This window comes from Homalodisca vitripennis, chromosome 2 (genome assembly GCF_021130785.1).
Source record: "Homalodisca vitripennis isolate AUS2020 chromosome 2, UT_GWSS_2.1, whole genome shotgun sequence".
In the NCBI taxonomy this organism is placed as follows: domain Eukaryota; kingdom Metazoa; phylum Arthropoda; class Insecta; order Hemiptera; family Cicadellidae; genus Homalodisca; species Homalodisca vitripennis.
In genome coordinates, this window is record NC_060208.1 from 81,691,019 (window position 1) to 81,712,887 (window position 21,869).

At 33.7% G+C, this 21,869-nt stretch overlaps 1 protein-coding gene across 1 annotated transcript in view; it reads left to right on the top strand.

Moving 5' to 3' along the window:
* Positions 1–21,869, top strand: part of LOC124354262 (multidrug resistance-associated protein 1-like) — a 40,267-nt gene that overhangs the window by 3,784 nt on the left and 14,614 nt on the right. The window contains 14 exon segments of the mRNA XM_046804590.1: positions 708–845; positions 1,980–2,126; positions 3,354–3,438; positions 4,178–4,377; positions 6,375–6,551; positions 9,405–9,572; positions 10,055–10,235; positions 12,107–12,215; positions 12,731–12,815; positions 15,792–16,011; positions 16,583–16,803; positions 18,503–18,592; positions 19,815–19,905; positions 20,031–20,139. Coding sequence (XP_046660546.1) covers positions 708–845; positions 1,980–2,126; positions 3,354–3,438; positions 4,178–4,377; positions 6,375–6,551; positions 9,405–9,572; positions 10,055–10,235; positions 12,107–12,215; positions 12,731–12,815; positions 15,792–16,011; positions 16,583–16,803; positions 18,503–18,592; positions 19,815–19,905; positions 20,031–20,139 — 2,021 coding nt within the window.

A 21,869-nucleotide genomic window follows, 5' to 3' on the forward strand; every position in this document is an offset into this window, starting at 1 on the left:
TAGTATTTTTACATTAAATTTTATATACATGTGCTCACTGCACCAACAAGTTTTATATTGCACAGATCAAAAGGACAAGTTCCTAAATTCCCATTAAATTTAATTTTTATAATATTTCTTTCCCCAAAATTATTCAAAATAACTAAGAATGAATATTGACTGGACTCCAGTTAAAAAGTTCACTTACCCGCAGGTTCGATGACGATTAGCAAAAAGATAACTCTAAGCACTTTCAAAGACTACTCGTTATTACTACTTCCGATCAACTGAGACGTGAGGTACGGCACGTCTACCTCACCCCACCTCTCAATTTCGTTATCAAACACTGCCATCTGCGATGCGCGCCTCGCTGACAGCAGCCTCTTTTGTACCGTCCAGTCCTTATCATTCTTCTGGGCCTACTCCTTCCACCGGTAATCCAGTTAACCCAGAATTACAATTTAATACAATCGGTACAGGTACTCAGAATTAGCCATTTTTTAATATTAAAAAATAATTTTTATTCTAGATGTAATATTGACGCTATGAAAAGTTTGACATAGCTAGCTCAAAAACTGTTCCAGAATTTAAAATAAATTTTTATTGAGGTCCACAATAGTACGTACAGTTGAAAGAAGACGGTATACAGGAAATATTTCTACATGATTAAAGAATAAAAATATTAATACATTCATTCAGATTAACACTACCTGTGTTGTTCTTTTTAGGTTCTGAAGCTGTATGCTTGGGAGCCGAGTTTCAAAGATTACATTTTGAAAATAAGAGATAAGGAGTTGTTGCAGATGCGAACATCAGCTCTCTACAGCTCTTCGATATCATTTTTGTGGCTCTCCTCCTCCTTTCTTGTAAGATATTGGTGTTTTAATTTATCATATTGAATAGTGCTTTCAACTGGCTGTAAAACCCAACATTGAATTCATAATCAAAATAATATTTAATGAAATTTAATTATTTTGTGTAGTACGAAATCCCTTATTTTTTCGAAACGGAGTGAATAGGTTCCATTGTTTTCCCATTTCTAAGGAATCATCGATTTATATCAGCACAACTCCTCAGATTGCACATGAAAACGGAGTACCTATCATTACTTTTAGATGTTCAATATTGTATCATGATCTAAAAGAATGTGAACTAATTAACATATTTTATGCAATGCATTGGCGTACAAATGCACATACTCATTATGGGAACGGTAGACTTGAAAACCGACAGAGATTATGAACATATCTGGCCATATCTAAAGGTTCCACAAGATAGGTGTTATACGTGTGCATTCTCGCAGATTGGAGAAACTATTTTTTTTATGAAACTCAGCTCCATGTTGTGCTAAAGCTTTGGTTAATACAAGGTAGGAATAAGCCAGACTGGTTGTAATGGAGTTCACTAAGGCAAAAATGAGGAGCGTCTCAAGGAGGACGTGCATTATAGAATTTAATCATATGTAGAAATGACGATTCATGGAAAATTTTAAGTCTAATAGCTCAATTATTTCTCGAAATATTCCCTTGGGTGATAAGGTTTGCAAATGCACAGCCAAATCACATGGGCAAACATGCGACATTATCGAACTCAATCTTACCTATGTAGAAATCATTTTTAAATATGATGCTCAATCCTACTTAAATGCCCTATGCCAACACAAAGACAGTGCCAGTTATCTAATTGATGTGCTCAGACAACAAGTTCCACTGATCCCAAATTTGGAAGCAAATATATGTAAACACAGATTAAAAAATCCTCCAGAATACGAGTGTGTGTGTGTGTGTGTGTGTGTGTGTGTGTGTGTGTGTGTGTGTGTGTGTGTGTGTGTGTGTGTGTGTGTGTGTGTGTGTGTAAATGCTAAAGGATGAAAAAAGTACTGATATTATTCAAAATAACAAATACAATTTTAATAAAAACTGTAAGTTTTAGGTGTTAAAAACCATTGTATTAAGTTCGTGTTACTTCACAATAATTTTATCAATTAAATGTTGTCTCAGGTCTCGTTTGCTACGTTTGTCACGTTTGTGTTGATCGACGAACGCAACGTTCTCACAGCCGAGATCGCGTTTGTGTCCGCAGCTCTCTTCAACGTGATGAGGTTTCCTATCGCCCTGCTGCCTCTAGTAGTCACCTTGTTACTCCAGGTGTGTAATTTACTAACTAATGTGTGGAATAATAATAATTACAAGAGCATGTTCTAACCAGTTAGTAGGCTACATTACATTTCCAATAAAACATTAATATAGAATAATGTAGATGGAACTAACTATGCTACACATAATATAATGTCTAAAATTGGAACAATCATAAAATAATTACTGTAAAAATTCAATTAGTTATTTTCTATAGTTTTTAATATTTTATTTTATTATTATTTACATCGTATTTATACCCTTTTTAAATGGGTGACATAAATATTTCATTTACGTCAAAATTTAAAATTACCGACAAATTCTCTTTTCTGTGTTAAAAACGCGAAATTGATCTTGAGCGGTATATGAGTGACATAATAATAACAATAATAAAGTACATAAATTAGGGCAAACTGGCTAGGCTAGGCTTGGGTAAATTAACGACCCAAAAAAGTGAGATAGAATGAGAGCAGTGTAAACTTATGTTAATGAGATATAGTAAACAAATAACAACAATACTACGATGCCTTCTCCGGTTCTAAGAGTTTCCATGACTGAGGGGGGGGGGGGTTGGCAATCTCTTTATCATACGACTTGCTAGCTAAGGTAGGATCTATTTGCGCTATTCTCTATGACTCTTTTTATAAAAAAACGAATTTCTTCGACTTTCTGTTCTCTCACTAACAATACATTCTAACCCTTGCAACTGTTAATACATTTCTTGTTTATTTTATTTCCTTCCAACGGTTAAAGACCACTTTATAACTATAAACATACTGCAAGGTAGCTAATTACCACAGTGCTTAAACATGACAGGGACAAGCCAAATATGCAATTGGACTTTATATTCCTAGACATAATTGACAGTGTACAAAATAAGTATAAATTATAATCAATATAACATTAATGATAAATAATTATTGAGCATATAAGCAATCTAGAAATAAATAACAATGCAAAAATAAACTATCCTTAAATATGTAACAGTGCAGAAAACTATAAATGGATAACAAGAACAAAAAAATACATAAATTAACAACAATGTTAATAAAATATTTTTAAATAAGTTTCAATGCCAAAAAAAAAAACTAAGAATGAATAACAAGTGATAAAGATCTATAAACACCAACAAAGCCAAAAAAAGACAAAACATATCTTGTTGATATCTGTATTAGAAGTACACGAATGTATGTGGTGAATATTCTGGTCATGATTTCTTAAAATGCCTTTCTTTTTCAGTTTCTAGTGTCTGTGAAAAGAATAAGCAAATTCATGAATGCAGAAGAGTTGGACTTTGGAGCAGTTACACATGACGAAAACAGAAGTAAGAAAAACAGTCTCGACATATGTATAGAAATTAACTTAAATGAAGAAATGTATTCACTATGATAGGTTTAATTCTTTGCGGTTTTGAAATATCGATCTATTATTTATTTAAAATCATCCTCTTCTCATTACTTGTTACAATAGACGCTTAAGAAATTTAATTATTTCGTAGAAAATTTATTAGAAATAAAACATTATCAAAAACATTTTAATACAACTTTATATAAAATTCGTTAAACTTTGACTACCTTCGTTTTTCCCATCTTGACGGACAAACTGGCAATGTATTTTTGTAATTTTCCATTTATTAGGAATTGCATTGCAGTTTAGGATTTCAAATATCTCTCAATTAGCTGTCTGAAAATACCCAATAATTCTTTCATAGCCATTTGTATTGAAAAGTATTCCACTGGTGTTAAACGTTAAACTGGTGTAAAATGCATTATATGAATTAGTAATTCTTTAAAGAATGAAAAACCCTCAACCTTCAATCTGACATTGCTGATACAATAACGTGTACACTTAATGAGAACACAATCATACAATGTTTACATTTTAACTATATGACAATATTAAGTAAGAAAACACATATGTTTTGATCAAACATATTTTGTATACAAAGCCAATCATAAAGTGTCATTAATAAACTAAAGCCTTTTAAGAATTATTAAACAAAATAAAATCACGCTACACATTTAACAACGACCTTACAAAATCATTCTTGCCGTTTTTTATAGAGGAACCACTTATTATTGAAAACGGAGTATTCTCGTGGAACTCAGAATCCGCTGAAGAAGCAGTTCTACGCAACATCACACTCAAAATTGAACCAGGAAAGTTGGTAGCAGTGGTTGGGGCAGTCGGTTCTGGGAAGAGTTCTCTCATTTCTGCATTCCTGGGAGAGATGGACAAGATCTCTGGAAATGTTAATACTAAAGTAAGTACTTACAGAGTAGTTGGTTGAAACCCCTGCTTTGGAATTAGTATCTAATTACCTTATGTGTCCAAATATTCTTGGCTTAAGAATTATGATCTATGATGGGATATTTTAAAGCATAATACAATTTCACACAACTATACTCGTTACATGTTAACAAATTCAACATGCGAATTCAGGATTTGAATCTGTACTGTTAGTATGTCCAAATTGTTTTGCCACCTGAATAAGAGGATAAATAACAATCTTCTAAACTTATTGTTCTATTTTTGTAATATATAACGATTGAAATTTTTTGAAATTGCGTTATTTTATCCAAATATACTCTCAGCAGACATAATGGTAAATTCGTCATTAGATAAAAAATGTCCTTACTTGCTAATACATTATTTATACAATTAATTAATTATAATCCTAATTTATAATATGATAGTCCTATATAAATGCGAAAGTTTGTAAAGATGTTTGAATCTTTGATACTCTAGCAAGCAAAGCCTAGATGACGGATTTGGACGAAATTTGCATGTACACTACTTAGTTATAGGAATCAAACATAGGCATAGTTCTATTCCAAAACAGCACTCATAAGTACTTTTTAAAATTATTGTTTAAAGACATTTTTTACAGTTAAAATAGGCAACATTGTTTATAGTCTGTAGAGTCACTGACACGGAGTGTAACTTTATATTTTTTTAAATATATATTTTAGTAAAATAATACTATTTATTTTATATATATATATATATATATATATATATATATATATATAAACATACCAGGTTTTTTATCCTGGTAGTCCGCAAAATAGGCCATTTACTTTTAAGAAATTAAATTAATCGTAACTAAAAATTAATCGGGACAGTTTCAAAAAGTGCAAGGGTTTGTATGTTTGCTCGCATAGAATGTCTATACATCATGTCTATAATCGTTGACATGTATAGAAGAGATTTTACACCAATGTAGGTTTTTTAAAGAGTAAGACATAATCGAAGTTAATATTTTATACTCTACTTTTAATTCCCGAAGTGGAATACAAGCGTGGATATAGACTCTTTTTTACTGTATTAGGCTTCTCAGTCTAACGTATACATGTAAATATGGGCCAAAGGTGTAAGAATCATTGGTAATCAAGTGTAAGAATAATTTGCTCACGATAATTATGAGCAACCATTATCTGCACAAACGATTTGACATAATCAAAAAATTGCTTTATCCCAAAAGGAATCATTTAAAACCAAATACTTGACCTAATTGAAATTGAGAAGCTATATCAAGCAAATATTCTACGCAATAGCAGATAGAAAATTTGTTTTGAATCTTAAAATATAAACATGTTTACTGGTTTTTATGTTACGCATCGAATTTAATCACACCACAAAATTATGCTTAGGCATACATCGTTTATCGGGATAAAATTTTTAACTCAAATTTAGCGTCAGAAATATTACTGAACTAATTAGTATGATATTATAATCTCGTGTTTATTTTGCTGCTTTAGAGTCTTTTTCAATCAGTTTAAGAAACACAATACACCACTTGTTTTTGCTTGTTGCATCATTTACAAATTTCAATACTGTAAGAAATGGAAATTCGTGTCCGTTGTAAATAAAAATGTATATCCTGTAACAATAAAATATAATCTATTCGAGACATTTCATATTTCAAATTGGTGCAAATATCCTTGTACAAACAATAATGATATATTCTTCCAACAAACATTCTTAATAAATAAAAATATGAGAACTACGTCAATGGGTAGGATTGGCAAGATAGAATTTATCTGAAACCATTGAATGTTCAAAAAGCACAATGCATAATTTTCTTGTAATTAACTTTTTATAATTCCCATTTTATAACACTGATTGATATTCATGATATTCAGTCTTTGGTCATGGATATTCATCAGCTTACTTTTGTTCCAACCGTGCTGAGAGCTATAACAGAGCAACAAATTCTTAATGTAAGCAGTGTTTTATCATCTCACCGTTATTTTCCAGGGCAAGATAGCCTATGTGCCACAGCAAGCGTGGATACAGAATGCAACGGTCAAAGACAACATTCTGTTCGGAGTCAATTACAACAGCAAGGAGTACGATAGGACTGTGGAGAACTGCGCTTTGAAGCCAGACTTTGATATGCTACCTGCTGGGGATAACACTGAAATTGGAGAGAAGGTAGGACTAAGGCACAATTCATTTTATCATGACATTAAAATCTATAAACACTGTATATTAGTTTGTTTTTTTTTAGAAACAGAAAACCCCATTCATGAGTAGGATTTACTTCTATAAATTGATAAGCAAAGGATTTTACATAATGCAAAGCACAGTCCATAATATATTCAAACACAGCAATAAATATAAGAACCGTACGAATTAAGAATACTTCGATGGCAAGCTTGATTCCTTGTCAGAACGTGACAAAACAACAGTTATTAAATTAATCAGACAGTTTTAGAACCACCGATATCAAGTACCCTAACTTCATATCGAGCACAAAATTCTGTAATAGTGAGGAAGGAGAAAGGACCGAAAAATTGTCGAGGACTGCTATCTAAAGGCTGAGAGGTGCCTGCGTTAACGATCAAGATACAAGTGAATCCCGTTACCTACTTTCTTCGTCTATATTTTACCTTCGATTCCGCGCCAAAGTAATGTCATTTCTCAGAAAAGACATCTCAGTAGTAAATTGCACTTTCTCCTAGTGCTATAAATTGTCTTTTCATAAGCTTTCAGTCTGGAGAAAAGACACTTATCTACCTCACCAGTTTAAATACAACCTTCTGCACCGCCGCTAAAAACACATAATGTAATCATTTTCTTCATTTCGATTTCGAAAAGTGAACAATTTCCCAAGCAATCCAGAAAATGGTCCACCAGAATCTATCTTTTCCTAATATTTTGAGATTTTATTATATATAGTTTTTTTTATCTTTTTATTTCATTGCCACTCACCACCTTTCGTAACATTCCCCCGTTTTTAATGAACATCTTGTTTATGACGTAATTAATCCGAAACCTTGAAAACTGGTTTGTTCCAAATCCAAATTACTCACAGCATATACGAATTTTCAAGCACTCAATCTAAAACCTATCCCCGTGATTCCAGTCAGACACTCAGAACCCCTTCCCAGCCATAATACGCTATCAGCGAAACGTGAAAAGACACAAACAAGAATTTTATGATAAGGTCTTATAAAGCATGTACATAAAAATGGTGTACATAAAGTCCTGCACAGGTATAATATTTTCTGAACAATAACAGATAAATCTACAAGATTTAGTATATCAACACTACACCTAAAAATCTACTTTTTGAAGGAACTATCAGTTTTCTGTAATATCATGGGGACGTCCCGCAAGGAGTCAGAAGGAAATCTTAAATAGGAGCATAGGTCAATATGCACACCATTTTAAACGACTTATCTAGCAGAGTTTAATGCCGCAAACCGCATTCAAAAAGGTTGATCCAGTACAAAATGGCGGCTGTTCAAAAGTTTTATTTCAAAACAATGTTTACTTACCAAATGTTTTCAGAGTAAATGATCGAATTGTTCACCTCCGGTTATTTGACAGTTGGAAAGACGCACATAAAAACTATAAACAGAATTTTGCAGGGCAACTTGAGGAGTCGTCTGACATTGTTGAAGTATTCTTTGTCTCACTTCATTTAACTTTTGAGGCTTTGTTTTGTAGACGTTGTCCTTAAGGTAACCCCAAACAAAATAGTCTAATGGAGACAGATCTGGTGAACGCGCGCTGGCCATTCTACAGTCCCCCGCCTTCCGATGCATCGTTGCCAATAAACAATGTTTAAATAGGCTCTTACGTCGATGCCGTAGTGTGGGGGTGCTCCGTCCTGTTTGAAACCAGATATTCTGGAAATGTTCTCCAAACATGTTTCGAAGTTCTGCTGTAATTTCATTTTCCAGCAAACGTTGGTATGATATTGCATTTAAATTTCCTTCAATAAAGAAAGGACCTACCAACTGGGTACCTATCACACCAAGCCAGACATTCACCTTTAGTGGATACTGTGTATGTGCCTCCCGCATCCAGTGAGGATTTTCGCTACTCCAGTAACGGCAATTGTGCCTGTTTACGCTTCCATTCATCATAAATGAACACTCGTCTGAAAACACAATATTGTTTACATCAATTTCGTTGCGATCTATTTTGGCCATCATAGTTTCACAAAATTCTATTACGTTGATCGAAATCATCTTCGTTGAGTTCGTGCACCAAATGAACTTTATAAGGCTTAAAATTAGACCCTTTCAGAATTTTTTTAACAGACGTAACAGAGATGTCATGAGTTTGTGCTTCTGAGCGTAAGGACTCTTGCGGGTTCTCAATAAATTACTGCAATACATCTAAAGAGTTGTCTTCGGTTGTCGCAGTAGCGGGCCTTCCTGACCTATGACGATCGGAAACACTTCCTGTTTCCATAAGCCTTGAACAGTTCTCCTTACAGTTGTTCTAGAAATTGGCTGCCTCTCGTGAAAGTAGTCATTTAATAAATGGCATGCTTCCTCGTGTGATCGTCTGTTGTTTCCCCAACCAACCATCATAAGAAGTGTTATACGTTCACGTTCGTCAAGCGACATAGTGTAGTTGAAGAACTACAAGCAATAGACGGTTTGCGGCATTAAACTCTGCTAGATAAGCTCTTTAAAATTATGTGCATATTGGCCTATGCTCCTATTTAAGATTTCCTTTTGACTCCTTGCGGGACGTCCCCATGATATTACAGAAAACTGATAGTTCCTTCAAAAAGTAGATTTTAGGTATAGTGTTGATGTACCAAATCTTGTTGATTTATCTGTTATCGTTCAGAAAATATTATACCTGTGCAGGACTTTATGTACACCCTGTATAATCAAACTATCAATGTTGTCTAGGGTATCAACCTGAGTGGTGGCCAAAAGCAGAGAGTGAGCCTAGCAAAGGATGTATACAATGATGCGGACACATACTTGTTTGGATAATCCTCTCAGTGCTGTGTATCAAAGTAACAATGATGTCTAGGGTATCAACCTGAGTGGTGGCCAGAAGCAGAGAGTGAGCCTGGCAAGGGCTGTATACAATGATGCGGACACATACTTGTTGGATGATCCTCTCAGTGCTGTTGATTCTCATGTGGGGCGACACATATTTGATAACGTCATCGGACCTAAAGGCCAGCTCAGAAAGAAGGTAAGGGTCAAAAATTATCTAAACGTTAAACATGTTTTAGAGTGGTGAGTAAGTCATTAAAACTGTTACCATATGTTTCCAAATATTTTAATTTATTATATTAAACGGCACTGCATTTGGAACTCTTTTTTTAAAATAATAGCAAATTTTTCTAACATCTATTTGGTAATTTCTTAAACTGGAATTTTCAGTCCGGTCTTGGAATAATTGCTACATCAGACAGACATATCTTGTATGTGTGTGTGTGTGTGTGTGTGTGTGTGTGTGTGTGTGTGTGTGTGTGTGTGTGTGTGTTATTTATAGGTTTGTAAACGCTGAAATTATATGGTATATTTCTCTGTATCCAAATTCAATGGGAAATTATAATACGATATTATTTATATTTAACAAACACAGTCATTTTTATTGTCTAGCGAGTGGTGTCGATCCTGTTACAATTTTTGTCTTTGTAATGGGATGAGAAAAAAAAATTGGTGTTGCAGACACGAGTGTTAGTAACACACGGAGTGACATTCCTACACCAAGTAGACGTCATTGTGGTGATGAAGGCGGGAGAGATCTCGGAGATGGGGACATTCAAGGAGTTGTTGGCTAAGAGAGGGGAGTTCTCCGACTTTCTGGTGCACCACATCGCAGAGACTGAACAGGGCGAATTGGATCCAGGTTAGTGGAATGAATACACGTTCCACATAAATTTAAATTATATTTGGATGTGCATGAAAGTGTCTTTTTTATAAACTGTTTAAGTTTTATAAACGTGGCTCTTGAAACATTTTTAGTAGTTCATTGATTTTCTATGAGATTAAATATATGTTTATAGTATTTATGTTTATATTACAATAAAGTTTATAATGCAATAATGTAAGAAATACCCTCGGCTTTGTATACGATTTCCTATTGAATAACAGGTATGCCATAGGCATATCCTTTTTGCATGGCATAATGAACAATAATGAAATATACTATAAATACATTATTATTACTGAAAGATATTCCAATATCCTGATCAGGTTTAGGTGATTGTTTTTCGGTACTGAATACTGAGAGTAAAACAGTTTTTATGAGTACCAATGAAATACACAACTTGCTCTGCAAACATTCTATAATATTTGAATTAATTAATGGCTCCAACAATATATTAACATCGTCTTATTTTACGCCATTGTGGTGGTGGGATGATGAATCCCTATGATAATTTTGAATTGAAGAAAATTATACATACCAATCAAGGAAATATATACATACGGGTACGTGGGTATGAGAAGCTTGCTTCGGTCAAAAAGCATCTATTTCCGGCCCTTGTAATCTACTTCCGGTGTAAGTTATTATCGGTGCCATAATAGCGTTTGCCTTGTTACCCCGATAGAGAAAATATATACACTCGTTGGTCTGAAAAGTCAAAATATGGTTCATCTAGGTAATGAAATCCCATTTCAGCCGCTATGTGTGATTCATGTTCATGAAAATGTTTTCTGTTTATTTAAGTCACGAGTTATGTGTTTTTTTTGTGTGTGAAATTGTGTAAGTGGGATGTTCAAAAACAAATATACTTTTAGGGTTTGCAACCCTATTTAAAGCCCTACGGTGGGTAGATGTGCATAAAAATGTGTATTTATCTGTAGAGAGCATGAGGCACATATTTCAACCCATTGTTTGAACAAACTTCATGAAAATTGTTATTTTATTATATTTAAGTTACAAGGCACGTTTGTGTCATATATTTCTACATTTCATAATATATTTAATAATTTTTATACTTCAAAAATATAAGTTACATGAGCTCCTGTGAATATGTTTGAAAAATATAACATTTTCTTTACCTTTAGTTATTTTGTATCTGCCTGAAAACAATTCACTGTTTCCGCATTAGAGCTTTCTAACCTTATAAGTAACACACAACTTTAAACGATGGTCTTAGAAAAAGTCTGTGAATAGTGAAAGAGATTATCATGTATCATTGATAACATTATCTTTTGATTTAATTATTAATTCTTAAAAATCAAAATTCGTATATTAACTTGTCTTAAATGTAAAATTCTTATTCGATTATTGTTTCTACTTAAATTCTATTTTTATACATTTTAGTCAAAACATAGCGTTACATAAAATATTTTTTATAAATGTATAATCATCAATACATTTTTATATGTTCATTGAATAACTCTGTGTTCTTGCTCTTTGTTGCCCGAAATTCCAACTTTCGACTGACTTGGTCTAGTGGGTCACTCACTATACATGTATATGTAGAATGGCTACTTTTTTTTATTTATAATAGATAGGCGACCCTATTCTCGTAAACCATTATTCACAAGGTGAAGTGAATTACAGGGCTTCTTAGTCTAACTTTACCTGGTAAAACAAATACTCCTTTAATTTTCTTAACAATTATATCTTTGAAACTATACAATATCAAAATTGTGAGATTTTTACAATGCGTATCATATTCATTACCTTTTACAGAGTGACTGTAGTTTTATAAATACTGTAACAATTTATTCGTTGTGTTTGCTAAATCAATGTTCTTCATTTGGCAGAAATCAAGGAACTGATTGATGAAGATAAGGTGCTAAGACAAAATATTGAAAGAAAATTAAGCATTATAAGTTCGGCTGATTCTTTTAAATCCGGTTCTTCACAAGGCAGGTGAGTACTTAACTTAGTACTAACTAAGAAAATAGCCTTCATTGTTTTCAGGTAAATGTTTTTAAGAACTTTAACATTACATTATTTTCATTTATTTTATAACACTAAAGAATAGTAACCAATTACTGGTTTAAAAAATATGGTTAAATTCATTACCGTACTCTTTTTACTTACTATTGAATAATGAGCTTTCTCTAATAATAACAATATGTGGAGCTTGTTATTATTATTAATTTTTATTTTAGTTATAACTAGGGGGTAAAAGTATACTTTTAGTTTAATTGCTGGTTTGCAATTTTATTACATAATCCTACATTGAAGATTAAACTAGGTACTTTTTAGCGAATATATTATTAATTTCATGGATCAAAAGGGTTTCTACGATGATGAGTATTATTTTTTTCTACTTAGCTCAATTATTTTTACATACATATTAAGAGATAGCAACTTACTTAATGATTTTGTTTACTGGCCACATTATTCTTTGTTTTAACTACTTTATGATTTTGTTTTAGACGACGAGATTCAGTTAAAATCGATACCAAACCAATCCAAAAGAAGGACAAATTAGTACAAGTTGAAAAAACTGAAACTGGCAAAGTAAGTAAGTATAGTTTTACTTTAATAAGTACGTTTTTTTTTTTTAATTCAAAGATCTTGAAAAATTGGCAACACTCAATTTCTAACTAAAATTAGAGTACCTAGATCAGGGATTAATTTTCATAGGGATAGTAGAACCTCGTGTGATGAATTGGATGACCCAGAATATAGTATCAGAATTCATCGAAAAATATGGTCCTGAAAACTAAATAACTATAAAAATAGAAGAAGGAGGAGGAGGAGGCATATGGAATTTGCATAAATTTAACCACCGAGCACATAGCATAATAGAGAAGACAAACTGAGCATTAATTGAAATCGGCCTCAAGGGCTATCATTCCTTAACCTAATGGCTTCTGAGAATTAAATTTGTTTTTTGGCTCAAATGCAAGCCAGTTGAATTTTTTCCCCTATTAGACAAATTTAACATGAATGTGCAAAAACCAATATGTCATTTAAATCTGGGCAACCTTATGGATGTCCGGGAGTGGCAAATCACTAATCGTAAACATCGAGATATTGGGGGGCAAGGGTGTGTAAGAATGTTAGAAGCGGGTCACCAGGTAATATCCAATATGTCATTTAAATCTGGGTAACCTTATGGATGTCCGGGAGTGGCAAATCACTAATCGTAAACATCGAGATATTGGGGGGCAAGGGTGTGTAAGAATGTTAGAAGCGGGTCACCAGGTAATATCCAATATGTTATTTAAATCTGGGCAACCTTATGGATGTCCGGGAGTGGCAAATCACTAATCGTAAACATCGAGATATTGGGGGGCAAGGGTGTGTAAGAATGTTAGAAGCGGGTCACCAGGTAATATCCAATATGTCATTTAAATCTGGGCAACCTTATGGATGTCCGGGAGTGGCAAATCACTAATCGTAAACATCGAGATATTGGGGGGCAAGGGTGTGTAAGAATGTTAGAAGCGGGTCACCAGGTAATATCCAATATGTCATTTAAATCTGGGCAACCTTATGGATGTCCGGGAGTGGCAAATCACTAATCGTAAACATCGAGATATTGGGGGGCAAGGGTGTGTAAGAATGTTAGAAGCGGGTCACCAGGTAATATCCAATATGTCATTTAAATCTGGGTAACCTTATGGATGTCCGGGAGTGGCAAATCACTAATCGTAAACATCGAGATATTGGGGGGCAAGGGTGTGTAAGAATGTTAGAAGCGGGTCACCAGGTAATATCCAATATGTCATTTAAATCTGGGTAACCTTATGGATGTCCGGGAGTGGCAAATCACTAATCGTAAACATCGAGATATTGGGGGGCAAGGGTGTGTAAGAATGTTAGAAGCGGGTCACCAGGTAATATCCAATATGTCATTTAAATCTGGGCAACCTTATGGATGTCCGGGAGTGGCAAATCACTAATCGTAAACATCGAGATATTGGGGGGCAAGGGTGTGTAAGAATGTTAGAAGCGGGTCACCAGGTAATATCCAATATGTCATTTAAATCTGGGTAACCTTATGGATGTCCGGGAGTGGCAAATCACTAATCGTAAACATCGAGATATTGGGGGGCAAGGGTGTGTAAGAATGTTAGAAGCGGGTCACCAGGTAATATCCAATATGTCATTTAAATCTGGGCAACCTTATGGATGTCCGGGAGTGGCAAATCACTAATCGTAAACATCGAGATATTGGGGGGCAAGGGTGTGTAAGAATGTTAGAAGCGGGTCACCAGGTAATATCCAATATGTCATTTAAATCTGGGTAACCTTATGGATGTCCGGGAGTGGCAAATCACTAATCGTAAACATCGAGATATTGGGGGGCAAGGGTGTGTAAGAATGTTAGAAGCGGGTCACCAGGTAATATCCAATATGTCATTTTAATCTGGGCAACCTTATGGATGTCCGGGAGTGGCAAATCACTAATCGTAAACATCGAGATATTGGGGGGCAAGGGTGTGTAAGAATGTTAGAAGCGGGTCACCAGGTAATATCCAATATGTCATTTAAATCTGGGCAACCTTATGGATGTCCGGGAGTGGCAAATCACTAATCGTAAACATCGAGATATTGGGGGGCAAGGGTGTGTAAGAATGTTAGAAGCGGGTCACCAGGACATTAAGGTTGATTGCACTTAAAAATCGGGAAAATTCTGAATATTTTTGACATTGTTATATTAATATTTTTTATTAACAACACTATACATTATAATATAAAAATACATATACATATGGGCTCTTAAATTTAGCTTAACATGGCAATTCTCACTTTTATAAAACGGGTATATGAAATGTATATAGTAATCATAAAATTTAAAATGAGGAAAGACATAAAATGTCAAGAGATGACTGAAAGAACAAAAGATCAAAATGTTATGGGGCTTGGCTCTTCAAAAAACAATGTATACGAATTAAGTCAGTAAACCTGTGCTGTTTTACAAACTTCGTGTTCCATAAATTTGGGTGTTTTGGTACTTTGGTTTATATTGTATGATTATTTAGTGACCGGTCTACATAATTTTTTTGTACTACTGTACTTTATTTGACAATGCATAGCCAGAAGAGGAAGTAGTTTTGCTCTTTCGTAGAAACCTTAGATTTCGTTAATAAAAAGAATTACTAAAACATGTTTAATCATAAAAATTAATAAATATATGGAATGTTTATTTTAATCCAATTCCTAGTGGCTAATATTATGCTTCAGTATTTGTGGAGATTTTTATAGGATTTTAACATAGGCGAGATAGAGAATTATTGTTTTAGCTTTGCACCTTATATCATTGGTGGAACTGTATTACTATGGGTTTTTTTCTTTTTTTAAATAGTGGTATCATCATTTTAAACTAATGTAATGGAAATATTTAGGCATTACAAGTATATATATAAAACTTCATAAGTAGACAATTATATTATGTATATATTAAGCTCCAGCAACCGTGCTATTTGTTGTATAATGGTTCCAGACAAAATTTCTATTCCTCCTGTCTGATTCTGTGTGTTTAAGGTAAAGTACCAAGTTTACATACACTACCTGAAGTCAATAGGATTGTTTCTCGGACTGGCGACGATATTCTTCCAGTTGCTCTCGCAGGCTTCCAACGCCCTCGGCAGTATCTGGCTCTCCAAGTGGACTTCAGACACGTCAGCAGCTGTTGATGGCGTACAGGTCATGGACAAGCGCAATACCTACATCGAGGTTTACGCTGCTTTTGGCTTCGGCCAGGGTGAGGTCTTGTCATTCTCATACTACCTTAGTGTCAATATCACTCTGTGATGATTTGGTCAAATGAATGGATATGTTATGTAGGTTGATTAAATTAAGATATGCCACTGCATCTATGTTGGCACAGTTGGACTTTGAACCTTGCTGAAGAAATTGTCTACACAGGAGGGTTTAAGAACAAGAACATTTCTTCCTTCCAGTTTAAAAAGGATCTAAAATGTAGTAGAACATGTTATGCCACTCTAACTTTATATGAAGCGTAATAGTAACAAACACTTTTTGGTGAGAAATAGAGAGCTCATTTTAAATTTATAAGAAAATTCCGTATTGATTATAAAAAAAAACATGGAAAATACTTGTAAAGTTATATTTTGCCATTATGACTGTTCTCTTGAAAGCAAAAGGAATGAATGGAAGGATGACATAAGTTTGTCAGAATAGCTTTAAGAAAAATATACATGAAAGAAAAGAGATGATTGTGATATTCATTTTATTTCGGCAGTCTTTTTTTCTTACTGACGCTCTATACTTTGGAAATTCTCCTTCCTGAAAAATTATTAATTCTGTTACAGTGGTTTCAGTTGTGTTGAGTTCCTTTGCACTTGCGTTTGGCAGCCTGAGGGCATCTCGTATCCTGCACCAGTCCATGCTGGCCAACATCCTGCGAGCGCCGATGAGCTTCTTTGACACCACGCCTACTGGGAGACTGGTGAACCGTTTCGGCAAGGATGTGGACACAGTCGACAGCGTCCTCCCTCTAACCATGACTCAGGCTCTAGCAGGCTCTGTGACTGTACGTATGTAGTAATATTTGTGCCACTGGTGTTACTGTTATACAGGCAAATCAGATTTAAAATTTTCCTTGCGAGTTATGGGACTACTTTATCCCCATTTAGTTACCATTTGATTAAGGATATCTTCTTTACATATTAATTCTTAAATAAACATAATCGATTGGTTCAAGTTGTATTGATGTTGTTTTGTATAAAATAATATTATCAACCATACAAGTTTTCATTTTTATTTACTCAAATCTGAGTAAAAACTAACGTTTTGATTAAGTCTTCCAGGTTTGTTTCTAAGATAATTTTTCAGCATATTAAACGAACTTTGTCTTTTTTGAGTTTTTAAATCAATATTGTGAAATAAAGTTCTGAGTTTTTGTCAGACTTATGATGAATTCCGTTACTTAACATAAATAAGAAGAAATTTATTACTGTCAATTCGTAATTGTAGATTTCCACAAATACTTTTAACCTTCATAAGCGAATCGTATACATATATTTGGATAAATCAAACCTAACATTCCTCGTGAATAATTGTTTTTTTTTCTAAACCCTGTAGTATTATTAAATACGGTAAAATATTACTTATCAAGCTTTTGTTTGTTAAGTCATTGATTGATACTTTTCCCTTTAGTTACGACAATGAAGGAGTACGCGATACTATGTGTCATACTTCTTAAGTTACAGGAGAAATTTAAAACTTTACCGCATTTCATTCTCGCGACATCATGATATATGTGGGCAGATAGGCAGACAGACAGCCATACAAGAAAGAATCTGATATACTAATTAGCTCAACCGATCCAATGGCTGGACATGCATTATTATAGAACACGTTCTAGTTTATGCGGAAAGGAAGTTTCTTGCACAAGTTTATACAGTCTACGGGGATATACTGACACATGATGTGTTCACATTTTTGTTCATTAGATTAGGTTTCATAGCTGTTTTCAAATAATAAAGTTCCTGTGAGATAAGGAGTGTAACAACTGGTTCCGGTGAGTTACAACGTAAGAGTGCGCTGAAATCAAATCTTGAAACCGACTTTCAACATTTATCTTTCCACTGTATTCTTGTTTCGTTTTACTCTGTGAATAAAATTACATATGTTTAAATCTCACATGATTGTATTCAGATTGTTTATTCAACTATTTTCTCGTTGCCATCACAGTAACCCATAAGACCGACATAAATAGATTTGCTAAAGCTCAGCCAAATCCCACGGAATGATATGAACCATCATCAAACGAAGTGTTCCTTATATAAAAATAAAGCTTAATAAAAATTTTCAAAGTCTATTGACAATTTCATTTTTTAAATATCGTGTTATAAAGCTCAATCAATTAAATCTTGATAGTTTGGAAGGCTGTAAATCGTATTTGAGATAACTTATCATAAATCGAGCCTTGGCCTATTTTTTCCCCTACCACCAAAGTGACATGACTGATACTGTGCCATTATCTCTTCTTATGGTGGATTTAACACGGAATCATGATAGAATCATAGGTAAAATTGCACTTTTCTGCAATTTTACCCATCCAGAATATCCTGTCTCTCCGAAAGAAGGCCATATATCCTTCCAAGACTTAGTTAAAAAGAGACCCTCTTTGACTGCGTGTCTTAAGTAAACAAAAATTAGTACCTAGTTAGTGCTAAAGTAAAGCAAGTAAGTTAAGTAAGCTAAATTTCATTACTTGTGATTTACAGGTTATAGCGACCCTAGGAGTCATTGTTTGGTCAACTCCAATCTTTGCTTCGGTCATCCTCCCAGTGGGTCTGCTTTACTACTTCGTTCAGGTTTGTAAAAAGTAGAATTAAAAATTAGAATCCATTCAACACATGCAAGCCTACTTTACGTTAGTTAGATAAAAAATGTACGTACACCCATATCCTACGCACCCCAAAGAGTGAACTTTATAAACAATGAAGTTTAAAATAAGACATTTACAGAGTGCCTCTGTGCATCTTTAAGTGTATTGAGTTGTGTCACTGTTTTGAATTGATTTCACCAATCAAATTTGTTTATGCCTCAACTGTTACTTAAACTTTCAAATTGATTAAGGATAATGTGATTGATGAAAGTACATTAAATAAACTTCAACTTCTCACATCGTACACTCGGACTAGAGTTCAAAAGTTCTGTATCCAAAGTTTGTAGAAACTGAACTTCACCAATTCGTACCCCAAACATTTCAAACACAGATCGTTTTGTATATTGAACTTCAGTAAAACAAAAATATTTTATGGAATGCCCAAAACACAATGATTATCAAAATGGTGGACACAAACTATTCATTTTGAACACTTAAGGAACAGAAATTTTTTTTTCAAATTTATGAACTCTGCAAACTATGAGTTAATAAGGAATTACATTTAATGATCCAAGGTTTCCCACAGATACCATATAGTTACTTTTTCAAATTATTTGTTCAACAATTTAGAAATAAATTAATTTCAAATAGAATAAGTATAAATGGAGTTAACTTTAAAGATAAATAAAAATCAAGCAATTCGTGAATTCAAATTATGATTTTGTCTAATTGTTTTCACATAACAAGAAGACATTCATAATATTCTTCCCATGGATTTTTAAGTTCATTCAGCTAATCCGATTTTAATTTTTCGATTTGGATAAATGCTTTTAATGTTTTCAAGTACTGTCCTTTAGCCAAAAAAAAATAATTTTTTACACTCAGATTATGCACGGATCTAAAGCTTATTGAGCATGAATAATTTTTCTATAATAATATAAATTGTTACAATCCCCTATAAACTACAATTTTAAATTACATTATATTTAACATTTTCATGGGTGTCATAGGATAAGCAACAATATTGAATCTCTTGTAAGATACTATATTGATGTAGCGATGAATTCAAATCATTATAAAATATGCTCTAATCTTTTAGGAATTAATGCACGCCCGTTGAAAATGTGATCCAATATAAAACGTAATAAAAAATGTACTTGTTTATATTATTACTTAACTGGCCAAAAGTGATACGAATATATTTCCAGAAAATGTACGTTGCTACGTCACGCCAACTGAAGAGGATAGAAGCGGTATCTCGTTCCCCCATCTATTCACACTTTAGTGAAACCATCTCAGGCAAGTATGAATATTAAAGTAGACATACATTTTTCAAATTATAAAACTAAGTGAATCAGCATGTCATTTATCCTTAGAAAATTTTGATTCGCTCCTGAACTAATCTCCGTTGTATCATGCCTTAGGTGCCTCTTCAATAAGAGCTTATGGTGTGGAGAACAGGTTCATGAAAACCTTGGAAGAAAAGGTTGACGAGAACACTGCCTGCCTCTTTCCCAGTTTAGTATCCAACAGGTAATTGTCCGGAATGTGGCTCGAGTCCAAAAACGATTCAACAAACCTGTAAATTCTCTCTAAAGTCCAACAACACAATATTTTGCTTACAATTACTTAACTTACTCTGAAATTACGTTAAATTTATTAGAGTGGTCAGCTAACATGAGACACAGTCAAACTCGTCAATACAGATGTGCATTTCATTAAATGTATAACTTGCATAACACCAATAGTTTTGATGGGATACCCAAAACATAACGATTTTCGAAATGGTGGGTAAACACTTAACAAGTTTGATAATTTATGGAAACAAAGAATATGTTCTTTCAAATTTTTGAAACGCTACAAATTGTCTGTAAATTGGACAACATTCCTTACATTTAAATATTTTGAAAGTTGGAGGTGTCCAAAGGGAAATACCTAGGCACGTTATGTGATTTTTTTTTATTTTTGCTTATTCATATCGATGTTAAAAATATTAAATATTAATCAGTATTTTTAATATAACATGTAACAGAGATCAAGAGTAACATCACGATGCTAACGGGTTTTCTATGTTTTGTTTCTGATCAGATGTGTAAAATCTATATATACACATATATAACACACCGTGACGTCATATGGAAGAGGTTTATTGTTATAACTTTATTTATATCAGTTATATATAACACAGAGGTTCTAAATATTTAAATAAGTTAGTTTTATCATGTTAAATGTTTATCTTGTAATTCCCAGTATTATTGATTACTTAATATATATATATATATATATATAATAAAACTTAATGAACTAGATATGTTGTTGTGAGTAACACCGCTGATTCTAAGATAGTTGGCAACACTGAAGAACCGAACTCAAACAAGCAGCAAGGGCTCTTGACGAAATCATGTTTTTCACTGTCAACAAGCCTGCTGACAATTTTCTTTTTCTGCGAGTCTGTGCAAATGTACATCTTTCTTTTGAGGAGTATCTGGCAGTTTTCGTTCCTATGGCAGACCCAATCACTGATCATGAGCTATATTAATATGAGCACAATTGACGTGAATACTTACTTGCAAGTTAACACTCCAACTCAGAAAGGTGTTCGCGTGGTAATGCTTTGCAACAATGAAAAGACTCGGAAGATACCAAGAGTAAACAAATGAAGTAATCAGAATAGGAAAGTAGTGCCATCGAATATTCATGAAACGAAGGCTCTTTAATTCAGAGTAACATTTCTGCAAGTCCAGGGGTTTTTGGATGTAGAAGTTATGAAATGGACAGCGTCTGACAGATTCAGGCAAGGAGTTGATTGAGATGTTATGTTCTGCTGCTGAGTCCAAGCCTCTGTGATCATTCGGGAACATTCTTCCTGCAATAGCCTTAGTGATTTCGAGCTCTGTTACATGACAAGTGAAGTAGCTCCATATTTTTGCTGTCGTGAATAATCGTCTCATCAGCAAACACATCTCGATCAGTGTGGTTAGGACGATAACTTTAATGCCTTTAATAGCGATCAATTTCATACATTGATCATAGTCAATGATCATAAAAGAGACTTCAAATCCGATTAGGAATATTAGCATTGATACCTGTACAACAACTGAATTCACTGCGTGAGTATTCCTTGTTTGTTTGAATTGTGTAAGAAGACTTTCCATTTTCCCGAATATTCTTGTTATGGTTTTCGATTTGCAACCATGATTGTGAAAAAGACTATGTCGCTTATGCAATTTACATGCCATGGTATGTCGTAAATTGACAGCATT